At 55.3% G+C, this 24170-nt stretch overlaps 5 protein-coding genes across 5 annotated transcripts; all 5 read left to right on the top strand.

The window, feature by feature from the left end:
* Nucleotides 1–1091: 1091 nt before the first annotated feature.
* JKF63_01150 (uncharacterized protein) lies at nucleotides 1092–6935 on the top strand (the record flags this gene model as incomplete). The annotated part of the gene is made up of 1 exon (XM_067897198.1): nucleotides 1092–6935. The coding sequence occupies one exon, from the start codon at nucleotides 1092–1094 to the stop codon at nucleotides 6933–6935; it is 5844 nt and encodes a 1947-aa protein (XP_067753355.1).
* Nucleotides 6936–8758: 1823 nt separating this feature from the next.
* Nucleotides 8759–11605, top strand: JKF63_01149 (uncharacterized protein; the record flags this gene model as incomplete). Its single annotated transcript, XM_067897197.1, has 1 exon — nucleotides 8759–11605. One exon carries the CDS (start codon nucleotides 8759–8761, stop codon nucleotides 11603–11605), a length of 2847 nt encoding a protein of 948 aa, XP_067753354.1.
* A 1106-nt stretch (nucleotides 11606–12711) lies between these two features.
* JKF63_01148 (uncharacterized protein) lies at nucleotides 12712–15057 on the top strand (the record flags this gene model as incomplete). The annotated part of the gene is made up of 1 exon (XM_067897196.1): nucleotides 12712–15057. The coding sequence occupies one exon, from the start codon at nucleotides 12712–12714 to the stop codon at nucleotides 15055–15057; it is 2346 nt and encodes a 781-aa protein (XP_067753353.1).
* Nucleotides 15058–18944: 3887 nt separating this feature from the next.
* JKF63_01147 (uncharacterized protein) lies at nucleotides 18945–20604 on the top strand (the record flags this gene model as incomplete). The annotated part of the gene is made up of 2 exons (XM_067897195.1): nucleotides 18945–20140; nucleotides 20382–20604. 2 exons carry the CDS (start codon nucleotides 18945–18947, stop codon nucleotides 20602–20604), a joined length of 1419 nt encoding a protein of 472 aa, XP_067753352.1.
* A 2036-nt stretch (nucleotides 20605–22640) lies between these two features.
* JKF63_01146 (uncharacterized protein) lies at nucleotides 22641–23894 on the top strand (the record flags this gene model as incomplete). The annotated part of the gene is made up of 1 exon (XM_067897194.1): nucleotides 22641–23894. One exon carries the CDS (start codon nucleotides 22641–22643, stop codon nucleotides 23892–23894), a length of 1254 nt encoding a protein of 417 aa, XP_067753351.1.
* Between the last annotated feature and the right edge of the window lie 276 nt (nucleotides 23895–24170).

Here is a 24170-nt window from a genome sequence, read left to right as displayed (position 1 = left end):
CCCATTCTTTGTGTTGAGGAACACGGGAGAAGTACTTTCACATCACACAGAGGAGACGTACATATAAAGAAAGAGATGTATATTTCGGTGTAGGAGGTCATAAGCACGTAAAAACACACACGTTCCTGAGCATATGCAGTGTTTGTTGTGAATAACACATCTCTTTTCTTTTTCCCCCTCCCCCTCCCCCAACACACACACACCGACACTCCGCATCTGCCTGTCTTTGGTTCTTTGCTCGTTTTCTCTCATACCACAGTCCCTTCCCTCCTCCTTATATTTCGCCTCCCAGGTACCCCCTCCCCCCCCTACACGCCGTGCTTCTGTTTTTGTTATTGCCACTGTTGTTATGCTCATCATCTGGTGGTGCTAGTGATTTTCTTTTTTTGGATTGCCGCTCCTGTTGTTGTTGTTGTATCCTGGCCTTACAACCCCCTTCTGTAGTGGTGTAACCGTGCATGGAAGTACTCTCTCACTCTGCGTGCTCGGTTCTTCTTATTCTGCGCGTGGACGTACAAGTATTCACACACACACACACACACACAAACACTTTGCCCGTCTGCCCGCGCCATATCCTCTTCTTTCTCTGTGCTTGTATTATTTTCTCAGTGTTTTTTTGGGGGAGGGGGTGAGGGGTCTCTCTGTTTTTTCTACACATCCTAGATTTATAACAGCACCGCTTTTCTTTTTAGGCCGCCCGCTCGTGTGCACCCGCGCCTTACGCGGTCCTCCCGCTCACTCTGCCCTTTGCCTCTTTTCAAGAAATATCCCCCCCCCCAAAAAAAAAAAACAAACAAACATACATACACGCTTTTGATCTCCCCTCCTCACTCTCCGTTGGGCTGTGTCACGGGATTGAACGCACACGACACACCGTTCCCTCCCCCTCCCCCCCTTTTTTCACCGTTGTTTCGGGGGTACGTGTTGACGCCTTTTTTTCTTCGCCTCGCCTCTTCCCTCGCCTTGGCTGACTCGCCAACAGTGTGGGTGCACAGAGAGGCATCTTTATGAGCCACACGCAACACACACACACACACACACGAGAAAACAGAAGAGAGTTGAACCACGCAAAAAACGAAACAGGCGAAACAATGCGACGCATGATTTCAAAAGAGAACTTCTTCGACTTGGCTCACCAGGCGGTCGGAGCTGTTCGCCGGATGATGGGCAGCACTGAGTCCTGGTCTGTACGCGACACACTCTCAGCTGACTCCCAAGTGATCTTCACATCATGTAAGACCAATACCATAGTGAACACGACTACCTTGGAGAGGTGGGTGGATGACCTTGTCCGGGAGCTGGAGCTGCAGTCGACTCTGAGCGCTGCTGCCATCGAAACGCCGGCGGCGGGAGCGGCTGGAGAGGCTGTAAGCAGCGTTCAAGACGAAGCGTTGAGGCCTCTGAGCGAGTCGGCTCTCATAGCGAATCTTGAGGTTGCTCAAGCGTTTATGTATTCCTGCAACGCAGAGGAAGCCGTGAGCCTCTACCTGGAAAAGAGGCTGGTTGCCACCCTTGTGCAGCTCTACCGCAACGTCATGCTCACGCAGAAGCTGCGTGACTGCTGCGCGAACGCCATCGTCGAAGTTTCTTCGTCAGAACAGAAGCTGCTCAGCGACTTCATGCTTGTCTCCACTGACGTCTTGCGCAGTCCTCCGCAGGACTACAACGGCAACGTCCTTCAAATCCTCCTTGCGTCCCTCGTGGTAGAGGTACTTCATAAGGTCCAGCTCCGTTTTTACGACCGGCTCAGGATGGACAGGGACGCACAAACAGCAGCGCACCTCTCGTCGCTGATCGACTGCTTGTTTGACACGGTGTACTCACTCACAGTTCAGGACTCGGCTACCGCACTTTGCACCACCGCCACATCTCGGACGACGTCGTGCGAACCCGAGGAAAGCCTTGAGTCGGAGGGTCTATTGGGGTCATCCACACCACGCAGACCCACCTCCACAGCAATGCAACCTGCGAACACACCAGATTTAAAGAGCAATGAAGAGAGAAAGTCTCCCTTGATGCTGGCCGCCAGTGGGGTTGATAACAGCAATACTGTGGTTGCATCGCCTGTGAAGGTCTCCTCGAGTGTGCCTGCCAGCAACACCAGCCTTGGCCTCACAACCTGTGTTGTGTTCCTGGCAGTTGTGGCTGGTGTTTATCGCGCGCGGCCCGCGCTCAAAACATATTTGGTGCAACAATTCGGTGGAAAGTACGTAGAGGTTTGGGTTAAAGTTGCTTCGAAGATCTCTCAGATGCACACGGTTCTCTCCCTGTCGCTGTCGCCTCGCTCACTAGTATCCGCCACGCTGGAGCCGCTGGAATACTGGCGAGCAGAGCTGCTTGAAGGCCTAATAGAGCTATGCACGGCGGACAGCTTTACGATGCATCGGTCTATGGTGATGGCGTCCATTTCTGGAAGCGGCAGCGGGAGCAAGGGGGAGAGTGATCAAGTGGTTGCCCTTTCCGACACGACCAATGGTCGCCCAGCAGCGCGTGCAACCGCATCCTCTTCGAGTGCAACCACCGTTGCCAGCGTCGGCTCGGGGATGAACCTTTACAGCGCCGGTCGGTACCAGTTCAAGCCGATCCCTGCGGACTGGGAGACGTACCTGTCGAGCAGCTCATCGGCCGCGTGGCGCCTCGCTTCCGCTCTCTTTCCGTGCACTGTCACCCTGGAAGGAGTCGAAATTCTCAAGGCGGTGCTACTGCTGCTGAACACGCGCCACGCCTCGGCGGAGGCCCTGTACCGCAGCACCATCTCGACGCTGACACTGTTATGTGTCGCGAACCCGCGCAACGCCGTGCTGTTGACTAAGCACCATTTTCTGCACACCATCACGGCTCTGATCAACTGCAACCATCCAAGCGTCTTTCCCATGTCCCAGCAGGTCACGCTGCACTTCCGTGGCGGCGAAGCATGTACCACCCCAACAGAGGCCACGCCGACGCAGACTCTGAACCTCACTCCGGCCAACACCCTGAACGTGAACACAACTCAGCTCACCTTCTGCCTCCTCAACACCCTGACTTCCACAGTTTTCTCGAGGGCGACCATGGAGTTACTAATGCAGGGCATTAAGGACATGTGCTCGATACCGTCGTCGCAGACAGACGTCGACATTATCGAGAGTCTTCTCTACGGCCTCGGACGTGCCTTCATTCCGCACCCCCTACTCTTCTTCCCTGGTGACGGCTACGTGAGTTGGCGGCTGAAGCAGATATTCCCCAGAGGCAGTGGATACACGTTCACGGCGTGGATATTTCCAACGAGCGTGTGCACCGGCGGCAGCTGCCTTTACTCTTTTATGGATCAGAACGATACACGGGTGAGCTTGCTGGTCGTCGCCGACGGACGGCAGTGCGCGATAGCGGTTCGGGTGAATAAAGCGGGCGAAGAGCCGGCTGAGAAGATATTAAACGATGGCTTGTTTGTTGCCTCCACCTGGACACACGTGGTGGTGAATCACGGCGTTGCTCTGAACGTGTACGTGAACGGCCAGCGCCTCGAGGGTGTGCACGACGTCCCATATCCGAAGGAAAAACATTCCATAATGCTCACCATGGGCGGGGCCGCGCAGCTACCAGGGCTCTTGGGTTTTGTGTCGGGCATGAACGTATCCGCCACGTTGTCGGAGAAGGAGATTGCGAAGCTCCACGCCGCTGGACCCGCTTTCTATGACCCCTCTAGAGACTGCGCTTCTTTTATCAGACCCTTTTTTGAAAACGAGAACCCCAGTCCCGGATCCGATGCGCGGTCGCCGTCCGCACCGTCGTCGCTGCAGCAGAACGACATGATTGCGAAGAGATCCGCGGAGTTCCGGTGGTCCCGCATCGAGCTGTACGTACCAACGGATACGGAAGAAATCCTTGCGCCGAGCAAGGTGGCCGAATGGGTGCTTGATGTGCTCAAGGGGCGGCGGACAGCTTCCATCCAGAACCCAGCAGTCTACATGAACGTTGCAAAGCTCAGCCTGAGTTTCCTGTCGACATCCATGCAGCTGTGGACAACGGAGCAGTTAACGCAGCTCATACAAAAGAGCTACCTGGACCGACTGCGCGCTGAGGTGCTGTCGTGGAAGACAACGTTTCCAGAGTTTGCGTCACTGCTGTTGCAGTCCGTGACGCCGCGTGGTGGAGGCAAAGTCCTGCACCGTCACGCTTGCACGCAGTGCGTTTTTGACATCCTGCTTCACTGCGTGCTGCGGGCAGGTGCCTGTGGCAACGGCGTTGCGCGTCACCAGGTTTGCGTCAGCGGTGATGGCATAGATTCCGGCGATGAAAGCGCCGCAGCGTCGACTTTGGCGTCGCTGACGTCGTCGACGTGCAACGCCGTAGCGCAGGATGCAAACGCTACAAACATCATCTTGCGCGAGCTCAGCGACTGTCTTCTTGTAAAGGAAAACACGGAGATGTTCCAAGAGAACTCGGCGCGGTTCCAGTGCATCCTCAATGTGTCCCTTCACCTCCCTAAGGAGTGCATCAAGTCTGTCGTGATGCTGATTGAGAAGCTGTGTCGGAGTGAGGCAGAGCTGCGCCGAGTGCTTTTGTTTCTTTTGACGCCAAGCACCGTCAGTCCCTCAGCCGACACAGCGAAGGTGTGGGTGCTGCGCATGCTCTTCGACATTGCTCAAGAGGAAACCGCAATGTGTGAGATGATCCAAGAGTGTTTCAAGGGCCGGGGCATCGCGCTCATGTTACTGCTCGTCAATGGGGAGAACCACTCCAGCGAGGCGATACGCGTGTTGGCGCTTGGGCTGCTCTCCCTTTTGCTGCCACTGAAGAGCTGCATGAAGTTTTTCAAAAAAAATGACGGATTTGACATCCTGTCCCTCGCCCTCACGGCGCCGCGCACCGACATTCCGCTTGGCATTCGCACCTTTGACGCGCTCTTCCGAGTCGCCTTCGATGAGTTCCGGCGCCACCGAGAGAAGAGGCCAGAAGCAGACAGCATTACCGCACGGCTGATGGCCACTGCACACATCCTGCACAGGCAAAAACAGCGCGACTCCAGCTCGTCACTATTCTCCAATGGTGGTGGTGGTGGTTCGTCGGCCAGCGTGACAAGAGCTGGACTGCTGCGACAGGGACGTGTGCAACGGCGCACCGCCGACTATCTGGGACACACACCCTCCATCATAGTGAACCAACTGGGAACGCGCCGTGGATACAGCTTCGAGCACACGCACGACTATGGAAGAGTCAGCGATGACTTTGGTGAGATCATACTCCTGAACAAGGGAAGGCACTACCACAACCTGCACCTTCCGCTGGCCCTGAAGACGGTTCTGTCTGCACTGGACTACCTCATTCGTACGCTGGTGCACCGGCTGCTCTACACGTCGCCGGTGATCAACCCAGCTGCTGCAGCGACGGGTACGGCGGCCTGCGGCAGCAACACTCCAGGTACCTCAGGAGACCACTTGACAACAGTAAGTGAGCAATCTATGTCGTCCCTGCAGCGAAACGAAAGCGGGTTTTCGGGCATGAACACGGGATTTGCGCAAATGGATGATGAGCGCGTGGTGATTGAGGTGCTGAACTACCTGGAGAAGGTAATCGAGTGGCCGAAGCATGCGCTGAAGGTAATGGACATACCGTGGCTTGGTGGGTTGTGGGCGGCGGTTAGCGTCTTCTTCGATCGCCCGGTGGATCTGAGTGGCACCGCGTGGACGATTTCGCGGGCACCGTCCTCGGTGCCAGAGGCGATGGTGATCACGCCAGCGGTGGGGGGTGTAGAGCACCCCCTCTCTCCAGCGGCGCTGCAACCAATCGAGGCGGCCCTTTACCGCCTGCACCACGACCGCAGTGAATTTGTGGCTGAGGTGACGCAGCGATCTCGCGCGATTATACGAAAGATGGTCATCCTGGACATCTCCATGAATGAGCGAGCGCAGATCCGTTCAATCCGTGATGGCGAGCATCCGCCGCGTCTCGTGCGTATCGTTCTCGAGGAGGTGACGCGCCACTTCTCCGTCCAGAAGAACGGTGAGCTTCTTGAGAATGCCGGCAACGTCATACGGAACCTGAACTCACTTTTCAAGGACGTGCATACCGCCTTGCATCCGTTTCCCTCGGCGCTTGGTGTAGCCATCATCATCGCCATCACGAACATCTCTGTCTCCAGCAGCATGCAGGTGCGACGTAGAATGAAAAACAGCAGTAACCTTCTGACAATCCGCGACAACCTCGCCTTTTACATCCTGCGCGAGTCTCGAAGATTCTTGAGGCTGCGCAAGCACTCACTGAACCATCTCATTGACATGAACGTCGACAACGCTTTTTCAATCACTGTTTTGCTTCTGCACCTCTCCGACAGCATCAGAGAGAACAAAGTGAACGAGGTGGAGCTACTCGTGACGCTGATCCAGCGGCTGGTGGGTGCCGACTCGGCTCGGCTGCGGGAGCTGCACGCACTCCTGGGCGACAGTAAAGACGCGTCTGTTTTGGAGGAACTGCTGAGCAGTAAGGCAAGCGTGATGTCCACCGTGCAGACCCCCTCAGTCCCAGGCACGCACTTTTCACCGATCGCGCTATCGGACCGCTGTCTGGGTGATACGCTCATGGATGCAAACATGAGCACAGGCGGCGTGGAGCGTGGGGCTCGGAGTTCGAACTTTGGCTCTAGCGTGAAGCTCTGGGAAGGGGAGGGTAGCGAGCTGAGTCCGGGAGCCTACACAGTGCAGCTTCTGGAGTGGTGCCAAAATCACAAGGAGACCTGGGCCGTCATTCAGAGAAACGCACATGCGACGATGGCAAGTCTAGGGATTGATAAAATCGATGACAAAATACAGCAGCAACAAATAAGCAGCACCACGGTATCCCAGAAGGCGTCAGCCGGGACGCTCGCTGGGCTCAGCGATCGGAGCAGGCGCGAGTTCCAGCAGCTGCACGACGAGTTCGTATGGGAGCTTGCGAAGAGCACGGCAGGTGCCAAGTGAATTGTGACGAGGGGCGAAGGGCAAGAAATAAGCGGTAAGGACAGAAAGAGGGGAAGAGTGCGGCAATCTTGCACGCTACCGCTAGTGAGTGTGTGTGGGGTTGCTTCCGTGTTTCTTTTACTTGGTCCGCCTTTCCTGCCCTCCCTCCCCCCCCTCCTGTCTCCACTGATTTGTTTGTCCACGCCTTTCCTCATTGGTGTCGATTTAGGCAGCTCTTCCTTCTCCCCACATCCGACTGTAGAAGCACCAGTACGGAGAGGCGCAGCGAACGAAAGAGAGGAAAGGCGTGCCGCCAGCTGCGTGTGTGTGTGTGTGTGTGTGGTCCATGTGATTGTCACAAGTATTCACTCACGGGACGGACCCCTTGCACTTTTTTTTTCCCGGCCCTCTGTTTGGCGAATGGGGCTGATGGGCAATCCGCTCTCCCCCCCCCCCGTGTTTGTGTTGTTTGCCTTTTGTTTTGCCTACCTCTTGTGCATTTCTTTCTGCAATTTTATAACCGGACTAAAACGAGGGGAAGGAAGAAGGATGCGTACATCGCACACGGCAAAGGCACGTTTCAAATCCATCAGAGACCGTTAGACATTCTTTGTCGTGTCCTCGCTCCTCACTCCACACTCCCCCCCACACACACGCACACAAACCGCGCAGGGATGCGCCGAGTAACCCTTATTCGGTTTGCATCTTCTGCAAGAGACAAACGCCCAATATATGCAAGCGTGCGACATAAGGCGGTGCGTCTGACGCATCCATTGTCTTCTCTCGCTCTTTGCCTGCTGCATCCCCATCGCCTCCTTCCCTTTCCTGTCCTTGCTCTCAGGTACCCCCCCCTTGTCTCCCTCACCTCTTCCTCTCACTACTATACTCTTCCTTATCCTCGCCCGATTCCTGCGTACACACATGCGCGCGCGCATCGTGGACGCGCTCTCTCTCTTATCTACCTGCACCCACTGCATATCTCCGTCTTCCCCTCTCATCAGTACCATCAGCTCCCCTCCCTAAGAGGAGCCGCGTGTGCACCTGCAGCTGTTTGCTCTCTCAGCAAGGAAAACACGGGTGGTGGTGGTGGTGGGAGCTGCAGCTGCTATTGCTTCTGTCACGTACTCCTTGCTCCCAGAAGCACAGCGAGGAACGACACACCTCCCCCCCTCCCTCCCCTTAAAACATAGAGGACAAGAAAAGTGCGCACACTGGGAGGCCAAGAGCGCCTGTCTCCGATCCTTGTGTCACCTGTTCATGGGCATTTGCGTTGCTTGCTTTCTATTGTCGTTCTTGGTTCACTTGCAACTTGCATCCTTGGAGAGGGAGAGAGGGAGGAGGGGAGGGAGTTCGCCGTGCGCATCTGTATAAAAGGCTTCCTTGGTTTCTTTTTTTTCTTTTTCCCCTACACCCTCCAATCCTCTACTCCTTCCCTTAGCCCCCCTCTCCCGCCCAGCACATCTTCCAGTCCGACCATTGTCGCTGCAAAACATCATATTTTTAGTTCTTCACACCTTCCCCTTCTCTTGCCCTCGTACGAGGAGTCGTCTCTGTAGGCAGTTGCTTGCACGCTTTGGCACGTGTGAATTTACTCGTTTTTTTTTGGGGGGGTGGGGTTCGTGTCCTCTGATTTTTTCCTCGTCGTTTCCCCTCCTCTTCGTAGGCGCACCTTTGGCTTCCCTCGGTGACCCAGACGTACCTCTGCTGCTGTCTCTCAGCCTTCTTCCTGTTTCTCCCGCTTCGCGTTGTCGCCGATTGTTTCTATTAACCACCTCAGACGTTGCAGTGTGTCCCCCTTTTTTTAATTCTCTGCAGCCTCCGCATGATCACCAAGAGCGACGACGATGCTGCGCTGCAATGAGCCCACATTTTATGCCGGCCTCGCTCTTTTGTGCAGCGTGGCGGGTAGCTTCGCCATGGTTCGTGCTATCCTCTACGCGCTCGGTGTCGCTATCCACCACCTGACGGAGGTGAAATGCCTTCCATCCTTCCTGGAGCACATCGTGTGGGTAGCGGGGCTTTTCATCGCTGTGGTTGTTCTGGGTGACGTCAGCGCTCTCACGCCATGGGTGGTGCTGCTCGCCACAGCAACTAGCGGCGCGTGCTGCTGGTCGCGAAGGAGCTTCCGCTGGATTGGTCTGAGTAGCTATGTGCTCTACTCCCTCGCCGTCATGCACGTGGTAGGCCCTCTATTCCTAGAGGAGGTGGAGCTGAACGGACAGGAATGGTCCGCACTCATGCAGGGTCAACGAGTGCTGATCCCTTCGGCACCACCACGCCCTACGGATGGGCGATTCGCGCTGGATGAGTCGACCCCAGCACTTTATATCTACTCTTACTATCGGAAGGTAAAGATCGAGGGCAGTACGTCGCCCCTGGCCGCTTCGACGGCCCCGGTGGCGTCACTCAGACTCCCGTCTGAACTGCAGCTGTGGTGGACACGCGGCCCCCGGGAAGTGAGCAGAGGCACTGCGAGGGTAACGAAGCGCCCAAGGCACGCGTTCAAGCCAAGTGTGGACCATTTTCTCCCCACTTACCATGTCATGGCTACCGGTGATGATACGCAGCTGTTGTACTACAGGCGTGAGGTCGATATCAGCGCACCTCCCGTGGTGGGGGGCAGTGACAGCATCCTCTTACTAGGCCACCACGGGGTGATTCGTCATAGTAATCTCTACTGCATCATTCCGGCTCAACTCATCGTCCCCCCACCGCAGTCGGCGGCACATGTGCCCTCCTCCTCCGCGGATGTGCCCTGTCTGCGTCTTCGAAACACTACGCGGCTACACAACGTCACCATTCACTGGGCCTTTCACCCGTCCTTTTTTTCGGTTCCAGCAACGTCTCAAGCGGATGCGCACCTCGTGAACTCCTCAAACGGCACACGCTACGCTTGGCAGTCGTTGCAAATAAGCAGCAACTCTGACCAATCGTGCGTAGATGTGGAGAGTCGGCTTCAGAGAGACTTTGGAATTGCCGTCGCCTCGTCGCTGATCGAGTGTGTCAATGAAGTCAACGTGAAGAAACTGCCGTTGCCATTTGTTGCCAAGGCACCGCTCCTCGTCTGGCTGAGGTGGCAGTTCCCTGAATACGTACGCCGCGTGCAAGATTGGCTTGTATTCCTATCCAGCCACGTCACCACCCTAGCATCGGTTCTGGCGGTGGAAGTATTTCACATGAGCTGCAGATCCGCAACGCTACTGAGGCAACAATGCAGAGTATGGGTGGTGAAGATGGCACCTTACGTGAAGAGTGGGGCGGAGCAGACCACTCTCTTTGCAAGGGGGGCTTGGTGTGGCTCTCTTGCCACACCAGGGTCATCGATCGGAGCAGGCGAAGGTGGCGGCGCTGTGCCGCAGGATCTCCTGAACACTATGATAATGACTCCGTTATCGTGGTGCGACGAATTCGCGTCTGCATATGGGACGCACCCTGCCTTTCGCGCTGGTGCGCACACACACGCGTCTGTCGCCGCTCTCGTGTCGGTGTTAGTGGACGCACTTGACCTCGTGCCCGGTGTGTGGTCCGTGTATGCGTGGGCGTGGAACACAGAGTACTGCATCACCGTCTGGATCGTCGTGACGCTAAGGCGGGTCTTCTCTTTTTTGTTCTACGTTGCACCGCCGCCGATTTTTCATATGTTGACGCTCACTGCAGAGCGGACAGCGGCACTGGCGCCGAGGGTCGTCACTCCGCTGCGCTGCCTGTGGCGAAAATTCTCTCAACTGCGCGTGCTGACCTACTTTGAAGGTTTCTGCGTGTTCATGTGGACACTGGAGAAGCGACTGTGGTGCTACGAGTGGATCACCCTCAAACAGGTGTTGACCTTTTTCGGGCGACGGTGCGAGAAGGCGGTTTACCTGTGCGCCAAATGCGCTGCAGTGAGTGGTGTTTGGGTGAACACACTAGTGCGGCATTACAACGGCACTTCGTTTCCTACTCACATGGCCGTCACCCTCCTCCAGACGACGCTGCTGGGGATCGCGATGCGCAACGAACTGAACGAGGTTGTTGTCGCGGAGCAGCGGGAGCGAGCACCGGTACGGAACCTCGTTACTCGTTACATGCCGACTAGCTTGGCCACGTGGCCGCCGCTGAGTTCCTTCGCCAGCCGTGTCAGCGGTTTCTGGACGGTGGCGCGGGATCACTTTGTCGCGTCTCTCCACTATCTCTTGCTGCATGCAGTTGCTGCATTAGTGCTCATCGGTCTATCTGTGCTGCCCTTAGCCAGCAAGCTCTACGCCCTCTCTCTCCACTACGTGTTCCCCTGGCTGTCTTGCCGGTACTTCCTTTTGTTTTTCTCGCACGACCTACCGCCGGCGCGACGCGTCACGGTCTGCTTTGTTGGACGCATGACAGTTGCAACCGTGTTGCAGGACACTGTTGGCGACTTCATTTATCACGTGCTGAAGGATACCTTCATCGCGGTGGGACTCACCGGTGGTCTAGCGTTGTTGCTATGGGCCTGGCCGCAGCGCGCAACATTGGCCAAGCAGCTGGCGACGGCCATCTCTGATAGTCTTCAGGCTACCCCAACATCGAAGAGTGTGGGCGCGAGAGAGGTTGCCGATAGTAGCGGCGTAGAGTCGAGAACCAAGGAGAAAACAGCTCATGACGTGGAGGCGCAGCAGCAGCAGCAGCAGCAGGACATGCTTGTCATGAAGCAGGTGAACTTCTCCGATGCAAATTAATCACACATGGGCGCCTGCATGTATACCACTCAGAGGCGAACGTACAGAGGCACATAATCGCGAGAACTAATGAGGAGGACGCGAGGGTAGCGTGCTAAACATTCCCCACTCGTTGCACCGGTTGTGTATGTGTGGGTATGCGCTGTGCATGGATCAGCGTCTGGGTTGCGGCTTTCCTCCTCCACTCTCGTATCCAAACAACTTATTCGCATGTCGATGGGAGGCCTCACTCAAACACGTGATAGACATGTTCACTTTTACTGGTGCAAGGTCGCAGTAGATCCTTGAACGCCAAATAAAGATGTCAAGGATCACATACGAGGGGGGTGGGGGGATATACTCACCAAGGCAACCGTTCTGGCGTGAAGGCAGGTGTGTGTGCGTGTGTGTGTCCGCACTCTTGGATGGATGGGTTACCGACTCCTGACGCTCAGATACACCTTCATACACTCACGCTTATAGCCAAGATGAAAAACGAAAAAAAAAGACGAACTTTTGGAGGGGATTGAAGGGGGAGGGGGGGAGACGGGAGGCGTGGGCAACATTCTGCGCCAAATACATGACAATCGACTGCAGATTTAATTCTCACACGACCACAAATATCAATGAGTGCCATTTGTAGGACACGGTCGCGGTGTATGATGTACTGATACATCACAATGTGTATGTTGCGTCCGCCCCCCCCCCCTCCCCACCCCCTCACGCCTTGCAATTGCGATCGATGTGTAGTTGGATATCCCGGTATCACTTCTTCCTTAACGTGTTCTGCATCTATAATGGCTCCGGCTCCTCAGCCACCAAGGCCTGTCTCACCAACTGTCTCTCCTTTCGTTTGTCCCCCCCCCCCCTCCCCCCGTCACCACCCTATTCTCTCTCCCCCGTTTTTCCCGCTCTTCCTGTGTCATCCCTGCGCTTAGTATCGGACATCACCGCTGAGTGACGGTGCTTCTAAATCCCGATCCTGTGGGTCATTTGTCTCCTGTTCTCTGTCACTCAAGCTGTATCGCGTTGCAAGCACCGACTGGTCCTCGACACACACACACACACGCGAGAGAGACAAGAACAGAAAAACGCTCTTGCACGTGCACATTCCCCCAAAGCACAGAATGCAGCCCCCCTCACACAATGTGTCACTGCCGGATGTGCTGGTGCGTGCCACGCGCGCCGTCAGCCGGCTCTTTTTCAAGCTTCAGGCATCGCGGTACACGCCAGAGTCCAACAGCAAGCCGGACGTGGGCTGCATGTCGCTTGTCATGAAAACAAAGGCGCTCTTGCCCCAGGAAAAGTCTAATAAGAGCCACCTCCTGCCCAGCGTCTGGTCTGAGCTGTACCGCTCCGCGGTGGATGAGCTCGCAGACGCCGAGGTCAAGGAAATCTGGGGCCTTGTCTCCACCGTGCTCAGCGTGGTGGAGCAGGGTGCGCCTGACCGCGTAAACGCGAGTGCCGCTATTGTGGAGTGGCACAATTTGTTCAATCGTGAACTCGCAGATGCCGGAGACATTATTAAACGGCTGCTGTGCGAGGACCCGCGCGACGTTCGGAGTGACGCCGTCGAGGAGATGGGCTCACACGCGCTGGGCCGCATCGAAGAGGCGTTTCTCACAGGGCATTTCCAGGCCTCTGCACAACTTATGGACGCCCTTTTGGTGTACCTGCGCCGCGGCGGATCAGTGCTACTGACCGCGGAGGTCGAAACGGCCTTGGCTAATGTGAAGCGGCTGCTCATGGTTGCGTTTCATGACCCGGAGACCCACCAGCAGTGGGTAGACGCCGCAAATGACGAGCTGCACGACTCGCGCATCATTCTCTCGGCTGGGTCTCGAGGCAACCAGAACGGCAACGACGACGACAGCAGTGGAAACAGCGGCGACGTCACGACTATGGACAGGTTGGTTGAGGACCTCTGCGCTGCCAGCTTGGATATCCTCCTGCTGATTACAAAGGATGCGAGGTGGCTGCGGGATCGGTGTCACGACTCGCACCGCACCGCTACTGATTTCCTAGTGGCAGTATGCGCTATCATGGAACCCTATGCTGACCTCGAGCATGTTTGCTCTTTCTTTAGAAAGCACGTAGATGACTGGATCGACACAGAAGACCTCCGGTGGTACTACGAGTGTGTCTTGGAGGTTCTGGGAGTGAGCTCGCTAGCGGACATGGTGGTGGCGATGCAGCAAGTCACCACAATTGTGCCTTTGGGATTTCCCCAGGAGGAGACTGAGCTCTCCCCTGCTATCCACAACGAGGAGGCATCCGACTGTGAGAGCGATGACGCCGACGCGGTCAGCGATACAGTAAACCTCGACACAGTCATGGCGGCTGCAAAGGCCCCCAGTGCAACAGAGACGCGGCGCTTCATGTTGGCGTGCATGACGGCGCATGTCGCAGACTTGTGTGCACCGGCAGTCGTTGCCACCTCCGCAGCGGACATTCACCTGACATTCGGGCGAAACGAATTGATAACAGCGTATGCTCGGCTCTTTGCACTACACCCGCGCACCTGGCGCATTGCCGGTCTCTATGCCTGCTACTCCCCCTTGAACGACCCGCTCTTCCTCAGCGACATTGTGCTCGCTGTTGCACCGGCGGCCGCGGTAGACGATAACATCTACCGCAGCCTGAGCGCGTTCTTCCACACAACTTGGAGCACTAGCAGCAACCACCAGCAGGCGGTGCGCGCCAAGCTGGAGGCCGCGCTGCCGGAGCACGCGGCCGTGGCCAAGTGGTGGTCTGCTATGGAATACTACTACGCCGAGTCCTACCGCGAAACGCACCGCCTCATGATCCTGACGCAGCTCAACAACGACAATGGTGCACGCGCCGTGTGGCTGGCTGTGCAAACGCAGCTGACGGGGTTGATCGAGTCTGAAGTCCGCCACCAATTGAAAGAAAAAGATGCCCTGGAGAATGCAGAGCTCTACACGGTGGGCTGTGCTGTTCAACATGGGTTTATTGCCATGGATATCTGCGGAAACGTAGAACTGGGGCACTACTTATGCGCTGCTGCAGCGCTCTCGGCCTACCGACAAGCCGCGACGACAGTCAATGCGTCTCTCGCAACGCTCGTACAGGGCCAGTCATCCTCGTTTAACCCGTCGATGACATCGTCTCGCAAACTGGAAGCTGCACTCGAAGCGGTGACGACGTGTCTGCAGGCCATCGAGACGGCTTTGAAGTGTGTCGACGAGTGTCACGCGATGGTGCACCCGTCCACGATTTTCACCCTCGTCGAACACGGGGCTGCACTGCTGCTCTCACTGCGCCAGCTCATGCTTGACTCTCAGACGGGGGACTCCACCGGCTCCGCCCATGTGACCAGCTACGTGCTGCCACTACTGATTGAATCCTATGAACTAATAGGCATTCACAACACCCACCGTGACCCCAATTTGGCAGATCGCCGTCTCGCCTTAGCGGAAAAACTGGCTCACGTTCACCAAACCTGTATTTGATCCAGCAACAGAGCAAAGCTATGCGAGCGAGGAAGAGGAGGGGGGGGGGGACGGACGGAGGGGAGGTACGGGGAAGGCGAACTTGTGTGAAGTCGTGCGTCCCCCTCCCCTACCCCCCGCCCCGCTGCAGAGCCCCCAGGTCTCCCCTCAAGCACATGGGGGCCATAAGATGCAAGTGGGGGATGTGTATGTGCGTATGCCACGGTTGCCTCGCCGTGGCTGAGAGGGGGGGGGCCGCCTTACGGCGACAAGTAACGTTGTAGCACGCTGATTGTTGCTCTTCTGAACGGCTCGACTACGCTGTGAAGTAAACCAGAAGAGAACTAGTCAAACTGATTTGGACAGCACTACATTTTTTTTAAAGAGAGACAAGTCCCCCACACACACACACACAAATATATATAAGAAAGAGAACGCATGCCAGAATGGCTACCTTCAGTTTGCTTCTCTCATCCGTGCAGACACGAACTCGCGTGTGTGGCGGACGTAAGCAAAGGTCTTGTGAGCCGCTTTCTCCCCCCACTTCTCTGGGGCTTCGGAGGTGCAATGAGGGAAGACGCGGCGTAGACGACGGGGGTGGTCTCAGACCCAGGAATGAACCGTGGCTCTCGCTGAGCAGGTCCTCTGGATTTGTAAGTGCCATATACACCGACGTGTGCCTGTGTGTGTGTGTTGTACTGACCTGTACCGGATGCACATGAGGCGAGCATAGGAAGGCACATGCTTTCTTGGCCTGTTCGCTTTTCTGTATGCCAATTCGATGATGTAGTCCATCATTGCACACTGCGGACATACTCTCCGTTAGCCGCCCCCTCTTCCTTGATTCTACATTCTCCCCTCAACCACCACAACAAAGTTGCACACACATCATGCCCGCGCGTGCGAAATAAAAACAAGAATATTACTCATCAATCAGGCGCACACTGTCGTTATTTTTTTTTCTCCTCGCTAGAAGAAAAAAAAAACGGCGCTCTCTTGGGGCAACGCAGCACGAGCTGCTTTAATCCTCCTCCACCCCGTTAGCGCTTCCACTGTCATGCTTCTGTCTTACGAGCTCCTCTTCTGTGCGTCCACTCACTCACCACACCACACTGCCTTCCCCCTCCGCTTTTGTGAAACGACGGTATAGTCCAGCGACGGCGAACGCGCTAATAGCATCCCTTTTTCTTTCTCCTGTCTTTTCATCGAATTTTCCCCCTTCGTTATCACTGCTCCGCCTCTCGGATACTGGCGTGTACGTGCGTGGGTTCCACGTTAGTGCCCGCCACGAGGTCTTCTTGTCCACATCGCATTTCTCTATACCCTTCCGGCGTGCTCGAATGTGTGGCTGTCTGTCTGTGTCTGTGTGTGTGTGAGAGAGGCAGGGGGACTCTTCTCGATATCAAGTTGTCGCGGCTGCTCTTTTTTGTTCGTTCATTTGCAAAAAAAAAATTTCCGTTGGACTTGCCACCTTCTCCCTTCTCCCTTCCTCCATCCCTCCCCCTCCCTCCCTTACACCTTCCAGTCCTCCGCCACTCTTCGCCCCCCCCCCTCTTTTTCTTTTTGCTCTCAAGAGGGAAAAGGGGGAAACAATTTCCTATGGGGCGGAAAGAGGGAGAGGGGCTTCTATCGTGCTGAATTCAAGCAATTTTTATTATTGTTTTTGAATCCCCGTTTCCTCTCCCCCACCCGCCCTCCACACACACACACACACACACACACACACACACACACACACACACAGAGACACCGTCAGTAAATACATAAACCCGCTCATTACGGCGGCGTAGACGATGCGTTTCGACTGGTCAGCGCTCACGCGCCATCCCATCAGGTTCGTCTCGGTGGTGGTCTGCATGTTGGTGTGTGTGGTTGGGAGCTATCAAATGGGTGTCTTCTATGTCCATCATAGTTTCCAGTCTCGCCTCGATGAGCTCCGCAGGCTCGAGGATCAACTCAGGGTCAATATCTCGATATGCACGGCGAAGACGGGAGATTACAGCTGTGGACACATGCACAATGAACTCGCGCGCGAGATGGCACAGGCAGTAACGAAGCTGGAGGCCGATTGGCAACACCAAAAAGAAATCTGCTTGAGTTTGGATTTGCAGCGAGGGGACTGCAGGGCGCAAGAGGCTGGGCTCCATAAAAAGGCAGAAAAGCATATCAACAGTGCTCTCGTGCGACTGGAGGCTGCGAAGCTGACGTGCGATATTGACGCGTTGCAGACGTCGATCGAGACCGTCCATTCTGAGGAATCGTCTCTTGTACTGCTGCGCCAAAAGCTGCAGCAGCTGCGTCACCTCTATACCGATTATTGCAGCAGCACACCTGGGTGTGTGGAGCTGACTGACACGGAGCTGATGGAGCGCTGGGGGAACCTTGCGAACAGCGAGGATACCACGAGCGCAAGTGTGGAACTGGACGGTGGCGCGCGGGGGATTGTGAAGCGCACCTTTCAAGGACACTAGGTGAACCTGACGGACATTGTGTTACAGCACACCCTGGCAGAGGAAAGGGGGTGTCTTGATCGTATCAGAAGCACTGACCTCCTTCAACCGCAGCATCCACGACAGGCCCCCGGGGAGGAGGGGGGAACCCCGTTTACAAACCGCGGCGATTAATACTCACAAAAAAAATATGCGATGATTTACGATGATGGTGTTCCCCTGCCCCCGTTGAAGCATCCGCGTATCGGATCCGGTATGCGAGTCGTCCTTGTCCCCTCCCCCCATACAGAGAAAGTGTAGATTGATGTAATGCAATGTAAATGTTCTTACAAGCGTATATCAAGCAGTCTTGTCAAGGATCGTAGATGGGAGTGAGAATAGGGAGGGAGAAGAAAGCAGAACACACACGCACACAATTTTTTTTTTGCTTTCGTCTGTGTTCAAATGCGATCCCTTATTCTCCTTCGCCAACGTTTGTTAGTGAGGTCTTTAGGCCCGCTTCTCCCCCCCCCCCCCGCTAGCGCAGGAGCGGCGGCTTTTGTGTGTGTGTGTGTGTGTCCGCCCTTCTGCACGCTCAAAATGGGAGGCAGGGGGAAAAACGGTTCGGTTGTGTGTCTTTTAAAACTTTCTGCTCGTTTTCGGCTGGGAAGAATCTAAGGATACCCCCTGCGCCTGCGCGCACACACACACACACATACACACACATACTCGCTGGAAGTGAACAATTGTGGTGCTCCACTGTACTGAATGCACGGAGGAAGAGGGGCGGGGGTGAAGAAGAGGACTCCTGTGTGTACACACCTTGTAACCATGTGGCGCGTCTTGTTCTCTTTTTCTTTCTTTCCCGACCGCTCTCCAGCACATGAGAGGGGGGGGGGAGGGAAGCAGAGGAAACAGAAGTGACACATGGACTTCGCCGATCGCGACCAAATGGGAAAAAAGCAAAGCAAACATATATAATCTCATCACGCTTCACAACAACAGCGCAACAGTGGAAGCAACCACTACTCACCCACACCCAACGTTTTTCTCCGTTTCGCTCGACAAAACCAGTTCTCGACACCTTCGAAGGGTCTCCGCACGGTGTATTCCTCCTCTATCCCATTCTATTTTGCCCTAGACCCCTTCCCCTTTGTTACTCTTCCTCTCTCCCTCCCCCCCCCCCCCGCGCAAAAAAAAAATAACAATAAAAAAGAGAGGGAGCGAGCCCCTGTTTCACCTCAGAATTCTTCCCCGTCAACCACTGCCTGACGCGCAGTTATCGCATCGTTTTTTTTTTTGTGTGTAATTACGTTGGCATCGGACCGGTGCCGTTAGGGCAGCGAAGTGTCCACAAAACTCATCCCACCAGAAGCGCAATTAACATTTGAGTAGGAAAGCACACACACACACACACACACACACACACAAATATATACATATATCTTTAATAACAATACTCACGGAAAGAAAGAGAAAATGAATGCTCTTTTCGGTGCATTGGTTTCGGGGGCCATCTCCACCGTGATTCCGATGCTCGCTAACGGTCTTCTTTCGGTGAAGCAGCCGCCCAGAGTTGATTTCAATGCCGGGCGGCGGATGATCCACACGGTGCGACCCATTATACCCTACCGCGCCCCCATGCCCTATACGGGTGGCCGCGTTCGCGCCCTTTTCATCGGGATCAACTACACAGGCACGTCACACGCTTTACGTGGCTGTGTCAACGATGTTCGCTCGATGCTGGGTACCCTGCAGCAAATATCGTTCCCGATTAGTGAATGTTGCATCCTCGTTGATGATCCGTCGTTCCCGGGCTGCACTGCCATGCCCACCCGCGAGAACATCATCAAGCACATGCTGTGGCTGACCACCGGCCTAGCTCCAGGCGATGTGCTGTTCTTTCACTTTTCGGGGCACGGCGGACAAACAAAGTCGAAGCGGGACACGCAAGAAAGTCACGACCAGTGCCTCCTCCCAGTTGATCACGCCAGTGAAGGTGGCATCTTAGATGACGATCTCTTCCTCATGTTGGTTGCTCCGCTGCCGCCAGGGGTGCGCATGACGTGCGTCTTCGACTGCTGTCACTCTGCCTCAATGCTAGATCTGCCCTTCAGTTACGTTGCGTCGAGGATGGGCAGCGGTGGCGCACACGAGCAGATGCAGCTCATGCGTCGCGACAACTTCTCGAACGGTGACGTTGTCATGTTTAGTGGTTGTACAGACAGCGGCACCAGCGCGGATGTGCATGACGGTGGCAAAGCGAACGGCGCCGCGACTCTCGCCTTTACATGGTCTCTGCTGCACACGCAGGGCTTCTCCTACCTTAATATCCTCCTCAAAACACGAGAGGAGCTACGCAAAAAAGGCCGAACGCAAGTGCCACAGCTCACCAGCTCAAAACCAATCGACCTGTACAAGCCCTTCTCCCTCTTTGGCATGATTACTCCAAACGCGACTATGATACAGTGCGTTCCACAGCAGTTCAGGCAGCCTCCGCAGAACTTCCCGCCACAGGCACCGCCGCCCCCAAGAGCTTACACAACCTACATCCAGTCACAGCCGCAAGGTCAAAGCTCGCCACCGAGGCAGGAAAAAGGACGCTTTGGCAATGTAGCACCGGGCTACCCAGCGCAAATGAGACCTGGTGCTGCATCACAGTGGCGGCCATCGCGGTAACCCATCCACACCGCCACCTGCCCAGCACACATGTACGAGGCAGTTCTCGTCCCGCTAGGAAACAAACCAAAAAAATACACTAGACGTGTACATACATATATATATATATGTGTATGTGCGTGCGTGCGTGTCTGCAACGCACTCTGGCTACCTCATTGCTTCCAGTTTCTGCAGGTGAACCCAAAAAAAAACAAGCGGAATGCAAACGGCTCTTTGATAAAAGCTTTTGTTCTGCGTCCCCCTTCCCGCCCCTCCACCCCGAGGAGGAGGGGGGAGGGGGGTACCCGCGTGTGTAGCAGCACGTCTCTGTGCGGGGAATACCCGACTCATGAGACAAACAAAGATCTTTTTTTTTATTTTTGGACACCGCAGGCGACTGGTTGTGAACGGCAGCTGGTGCTGTAAAGACGATAACGTGTTTGCCCCTCTTTTATCATTGCAGCTGAGCCCTCCGTTTTAATTTATTTATATATATATTTATGTACTCTTCGCTTTGAGAGAAAGCGCGACATTTTCCGAGGATCCCCCTTTTTTTGTAGACAATATGCACGACGTGGTGATCAACTCTGCGAACCTCCGCCCTCTATTTAACGTGTCGTGTGTGTGTGTGTGTGTGTGTGCGTTCAAGTTCTTTTTGGTGTGGTGGTTTCGCTTGCATTATTGTGTATTTTGAGGAAGAGAAGCATCAAGCCGCCTCTGCTCTCCGCCCCCCCCCCCACCCCGCGTCGAGGGGGCTCTGGTTTAGGAGAAGGCGGAGTGTCCCTTTTGCCAGAGGCTTACAGAAGTGTCTCCAGCTTGCCGCAGCGCGCCAGCGGGCAAGGGAGACAACGTTGTTCTGCTACAGTCCCCACAATGCCGATGTGTGGGGCCCTGCGCGCGCGCGCATTGCCAGACCTGGTCGACAAGGCGTATCACATCCAAATGGAGCATTCGGGGACCAGGAAAGCGAGAGAGACGGATGAGAGCGAAGCGAGGAGATCCACCCCATCACCCCCCGGAGTGTACCAGTGTGGAGGCTGTGCCGCCGCGCCTACATCCGACCGGGTTGACGACTGAGGCGGTACGCGCACCGAAAACACCATAAGAGCGCCCTGATGAACTCCATCGAGTCGAGAGGACTCGAATGTAGAGAACCTCCACACAATTTTGTGGAACACCAAAGCCTGAGGCCACTGTGAGAGAGAAGCGTGCCCTAGCAGTATGCGACAGGGTTACGGAGGGCCCCAGCCCTTAGTCCGAAGATTGACAACTGCTCCCTTGAGTTCACCCGGCATGCACACCTAGACCACTCCCCGTTATCACCCCACACGGCTGAAGCGGTGGCGTCTGCCCCGGAGCAAGGCCGTGAACCCCGACCTGTTTGGGTGACGATATGCAGCTCACCGATCTCCGCCTGTGTGCCGATTGCACATCACGCATCTTCGGAGAGAACGGAAAGGGGGAGGAAGAGCCGGTTGGCCAGGGGACATGAATGCACGACACACAGATCGTCCTAGACGACGAAAGTATTAACGATGATGAGTCAGAGGTGAGCGAGCTGTGACTGAGTGCATTTTCCCCGCTATCTCTGTTTCACTTTCTCCCCTCCCCTCTTCCAAACACACAAATATGTGCACATGTGCGTGATAGGACGAGAGCGTGGAAAACCAACGACAACCAACCAATCGAGCAAACAACCACAAAAAAAAGGGGGGGTCCCTCCCCCCCGTCTCACCGTATTCCCCCTCTTCCCCCCCCCCCCGAAAATATATATATATGTTTGTGTCCTTTGATTCTTTGCTCATTGGCACAACGATCCCTCGCTGATGACGTCGAAAGGAGTGATGGGGGTCTCAAAGGAAAGACGCCTCTTCATGTGCTCTCTTTCCTTTTTGCAGAGTGCAGGAGAGAGAGGGGCCATGAGGGCCTCACAGTGTCAAAGCTTAATGAAATGCCACAGGTTTTCTACAACGGTCATAGATGATGAACGCCTGTGCATTTGAAGCCAACATGCCCCCCCCCCCGAAAAAAAAAAGAGGAAGAGTGACAGAACTTGACTAGTCAACAATTGGGTCAACCCGTGCTACCTCATCTCCCTCTTGCTCTTCTTTCCGAACACGCGTTCACTGCCCTCTCACGTGTTGCTTTGTATCTCTGAGGGCTCCTCGCACACCCACGCACTGCCCACGCGCCCAAATTGCGTATCTGAAGGTCGGTAGACGCAGAAGTATCTTCATGGGTACATGCGGTGCCCGGGGTGCTTTACCACAGATATATCTTTATATATAAAAAAAGAAATATATACATATATATATATATATAAATATAAATATATGAGTGCGAGGGTGTGAGTTGGGGAAGGTCCTCTGTTGCGGTGGGGGAATCGTGCTATTACACTTCCATCACATATATACTCTTATAAAACAACTTAGTCACAGACATACCTTAGGACCCGCCGTGCGCAGCGCAAAGGTTAGGAAGAGGAGGAGGGAAGGGGAAAAAAAGGCCACGCAAAGCATGTTGCGATGCTGTGCAGCTAATTCCCGCCTGGCGTTGCTGGCTTTTGCGGCAAATGGGGGCTCGAATACGCTGTACCAGTACTCTCGCTGGTACAGTGGAAGCAATCATTCATGCACGAACAACAGCGCGGCCAGTAGCAACATTAAGGATAGCCCCGAGGAAGACCTGCACCAGATGCCAAGTGGCCGTGCTGAGAAAACAAAGGATTCGGCAATCTTAAACAGTGGCAGCGACGACTTCACCTCCACGAGCGACATTCAGAAACGCCACAGGGGCTTCATCGAGCCGTCAGACGACATCGTCATGGAGACGGCACGCAAGGCGCTCGCCCGGGAAGGGAGAGACCAAATTCCCGAGGCGATTGTGTGGAGCTGGGAAACGACGGCGCCGCCCATTCTCGCCAAGGGGAAGCAGAACATCTACGACCTCACCGAAGACATCCCACAACATGTGAAACCTTTCTGGCATCACGAGTACTACCAGCAGCGTGAGTACTTCCGCCTTCAGCGTTCGAAGAGGCCCCTTAAAGAGCGCATAAAGCTCTGGGCTAGCGTGCTGACGGTCATGGCCGTTGCCGGGGCGGCACTCACCTTCTTCCGCGTCTGGGTGGAGCAACCGCGTGAGATTCGTCAGCTGCGCGAGGAGCTGCTGCAGCAAACCTACGGACGCGTTCTCGAGCTAGCGGCCGGGCATGGGCAGAACATCGGCGCCTATCCGTACGCAGTGCACGAGGTGGTGCTGACGGACTCCAACCCGCAGCAGCTGCAGGCCCTGCGCTATCGCATTCCCCACACCGCCTACCCCAATTACGATGTGAAGCGCGTGCGCTCGGAGACGCTGGACATCTTCAAGGACGGCGAGTTCGACTGTGTTGTGGACATGTTCGGTCTTTGCCACCTGCACGACCCCGTTATGGCGCTGCGTCAGATGCAGCGCGTCGTTAAACCGAGTGGTATGATTTTACTATTGGAGCACGGGGCGAGTCCTTACCCGCCGGTGAACTGGTTCCTCGATTACTTTGAGCAGAAGCACACTGTCAACACACACGGTTGCAAGTGGAACTCGCCAATCCGCCAGTACCTGCAGGAGTCGCGGTTGGAGGTGAAGGAAATGCGCAACATGCACTATGGCACAACCTATTATGTTGTGGCCTACCCAGAGGCGCTGGAAGCCTATAAAGGTCGTGAAGAAGAAGGGGGAGGGGGGGGAGTGAGCGGGCGCGAGAGCGGAACCAGTAAAAGAGGAGACTAAATCCCATTAAAAGGATGTGAGGAAAATTCACACAGACACACACACACACCACCCACCGTCACAACGCCCCCCTCCCCCTCCCCCTCTCTCCATTTATCTATTCCAGTTTGTTGTCTTCACCTTGGCTGGACGTGATGAAAGGTGCTGCTGTAACCACAGGATGACACGGGTGCTCTAAACTGCTTGAAGTGGGCGCCATCGGAGAAATCGACGCATGAGCAACAAAACAAAAAAGGGTGTGAAGGGGGCAGAAGAAGAATTTTCATATATTTATGC

Source organism: Porcisia hertigi, chromosome 35 (genome assembly GCF_017918235.1).
Source record: "Porcisia hertigi strain C119 chromosome 35, whole genome shotgun sequence".
Lineage (NCBI taxonomy): Eukaryota > Euglenozoa > Kinetoplastea > Trypanosomatida > Trypanosomatidae > Porcisia > Porcisia hertigi.
This window is presented reverse-complemented; position numbering and strand designations above follow the sequence as displayed.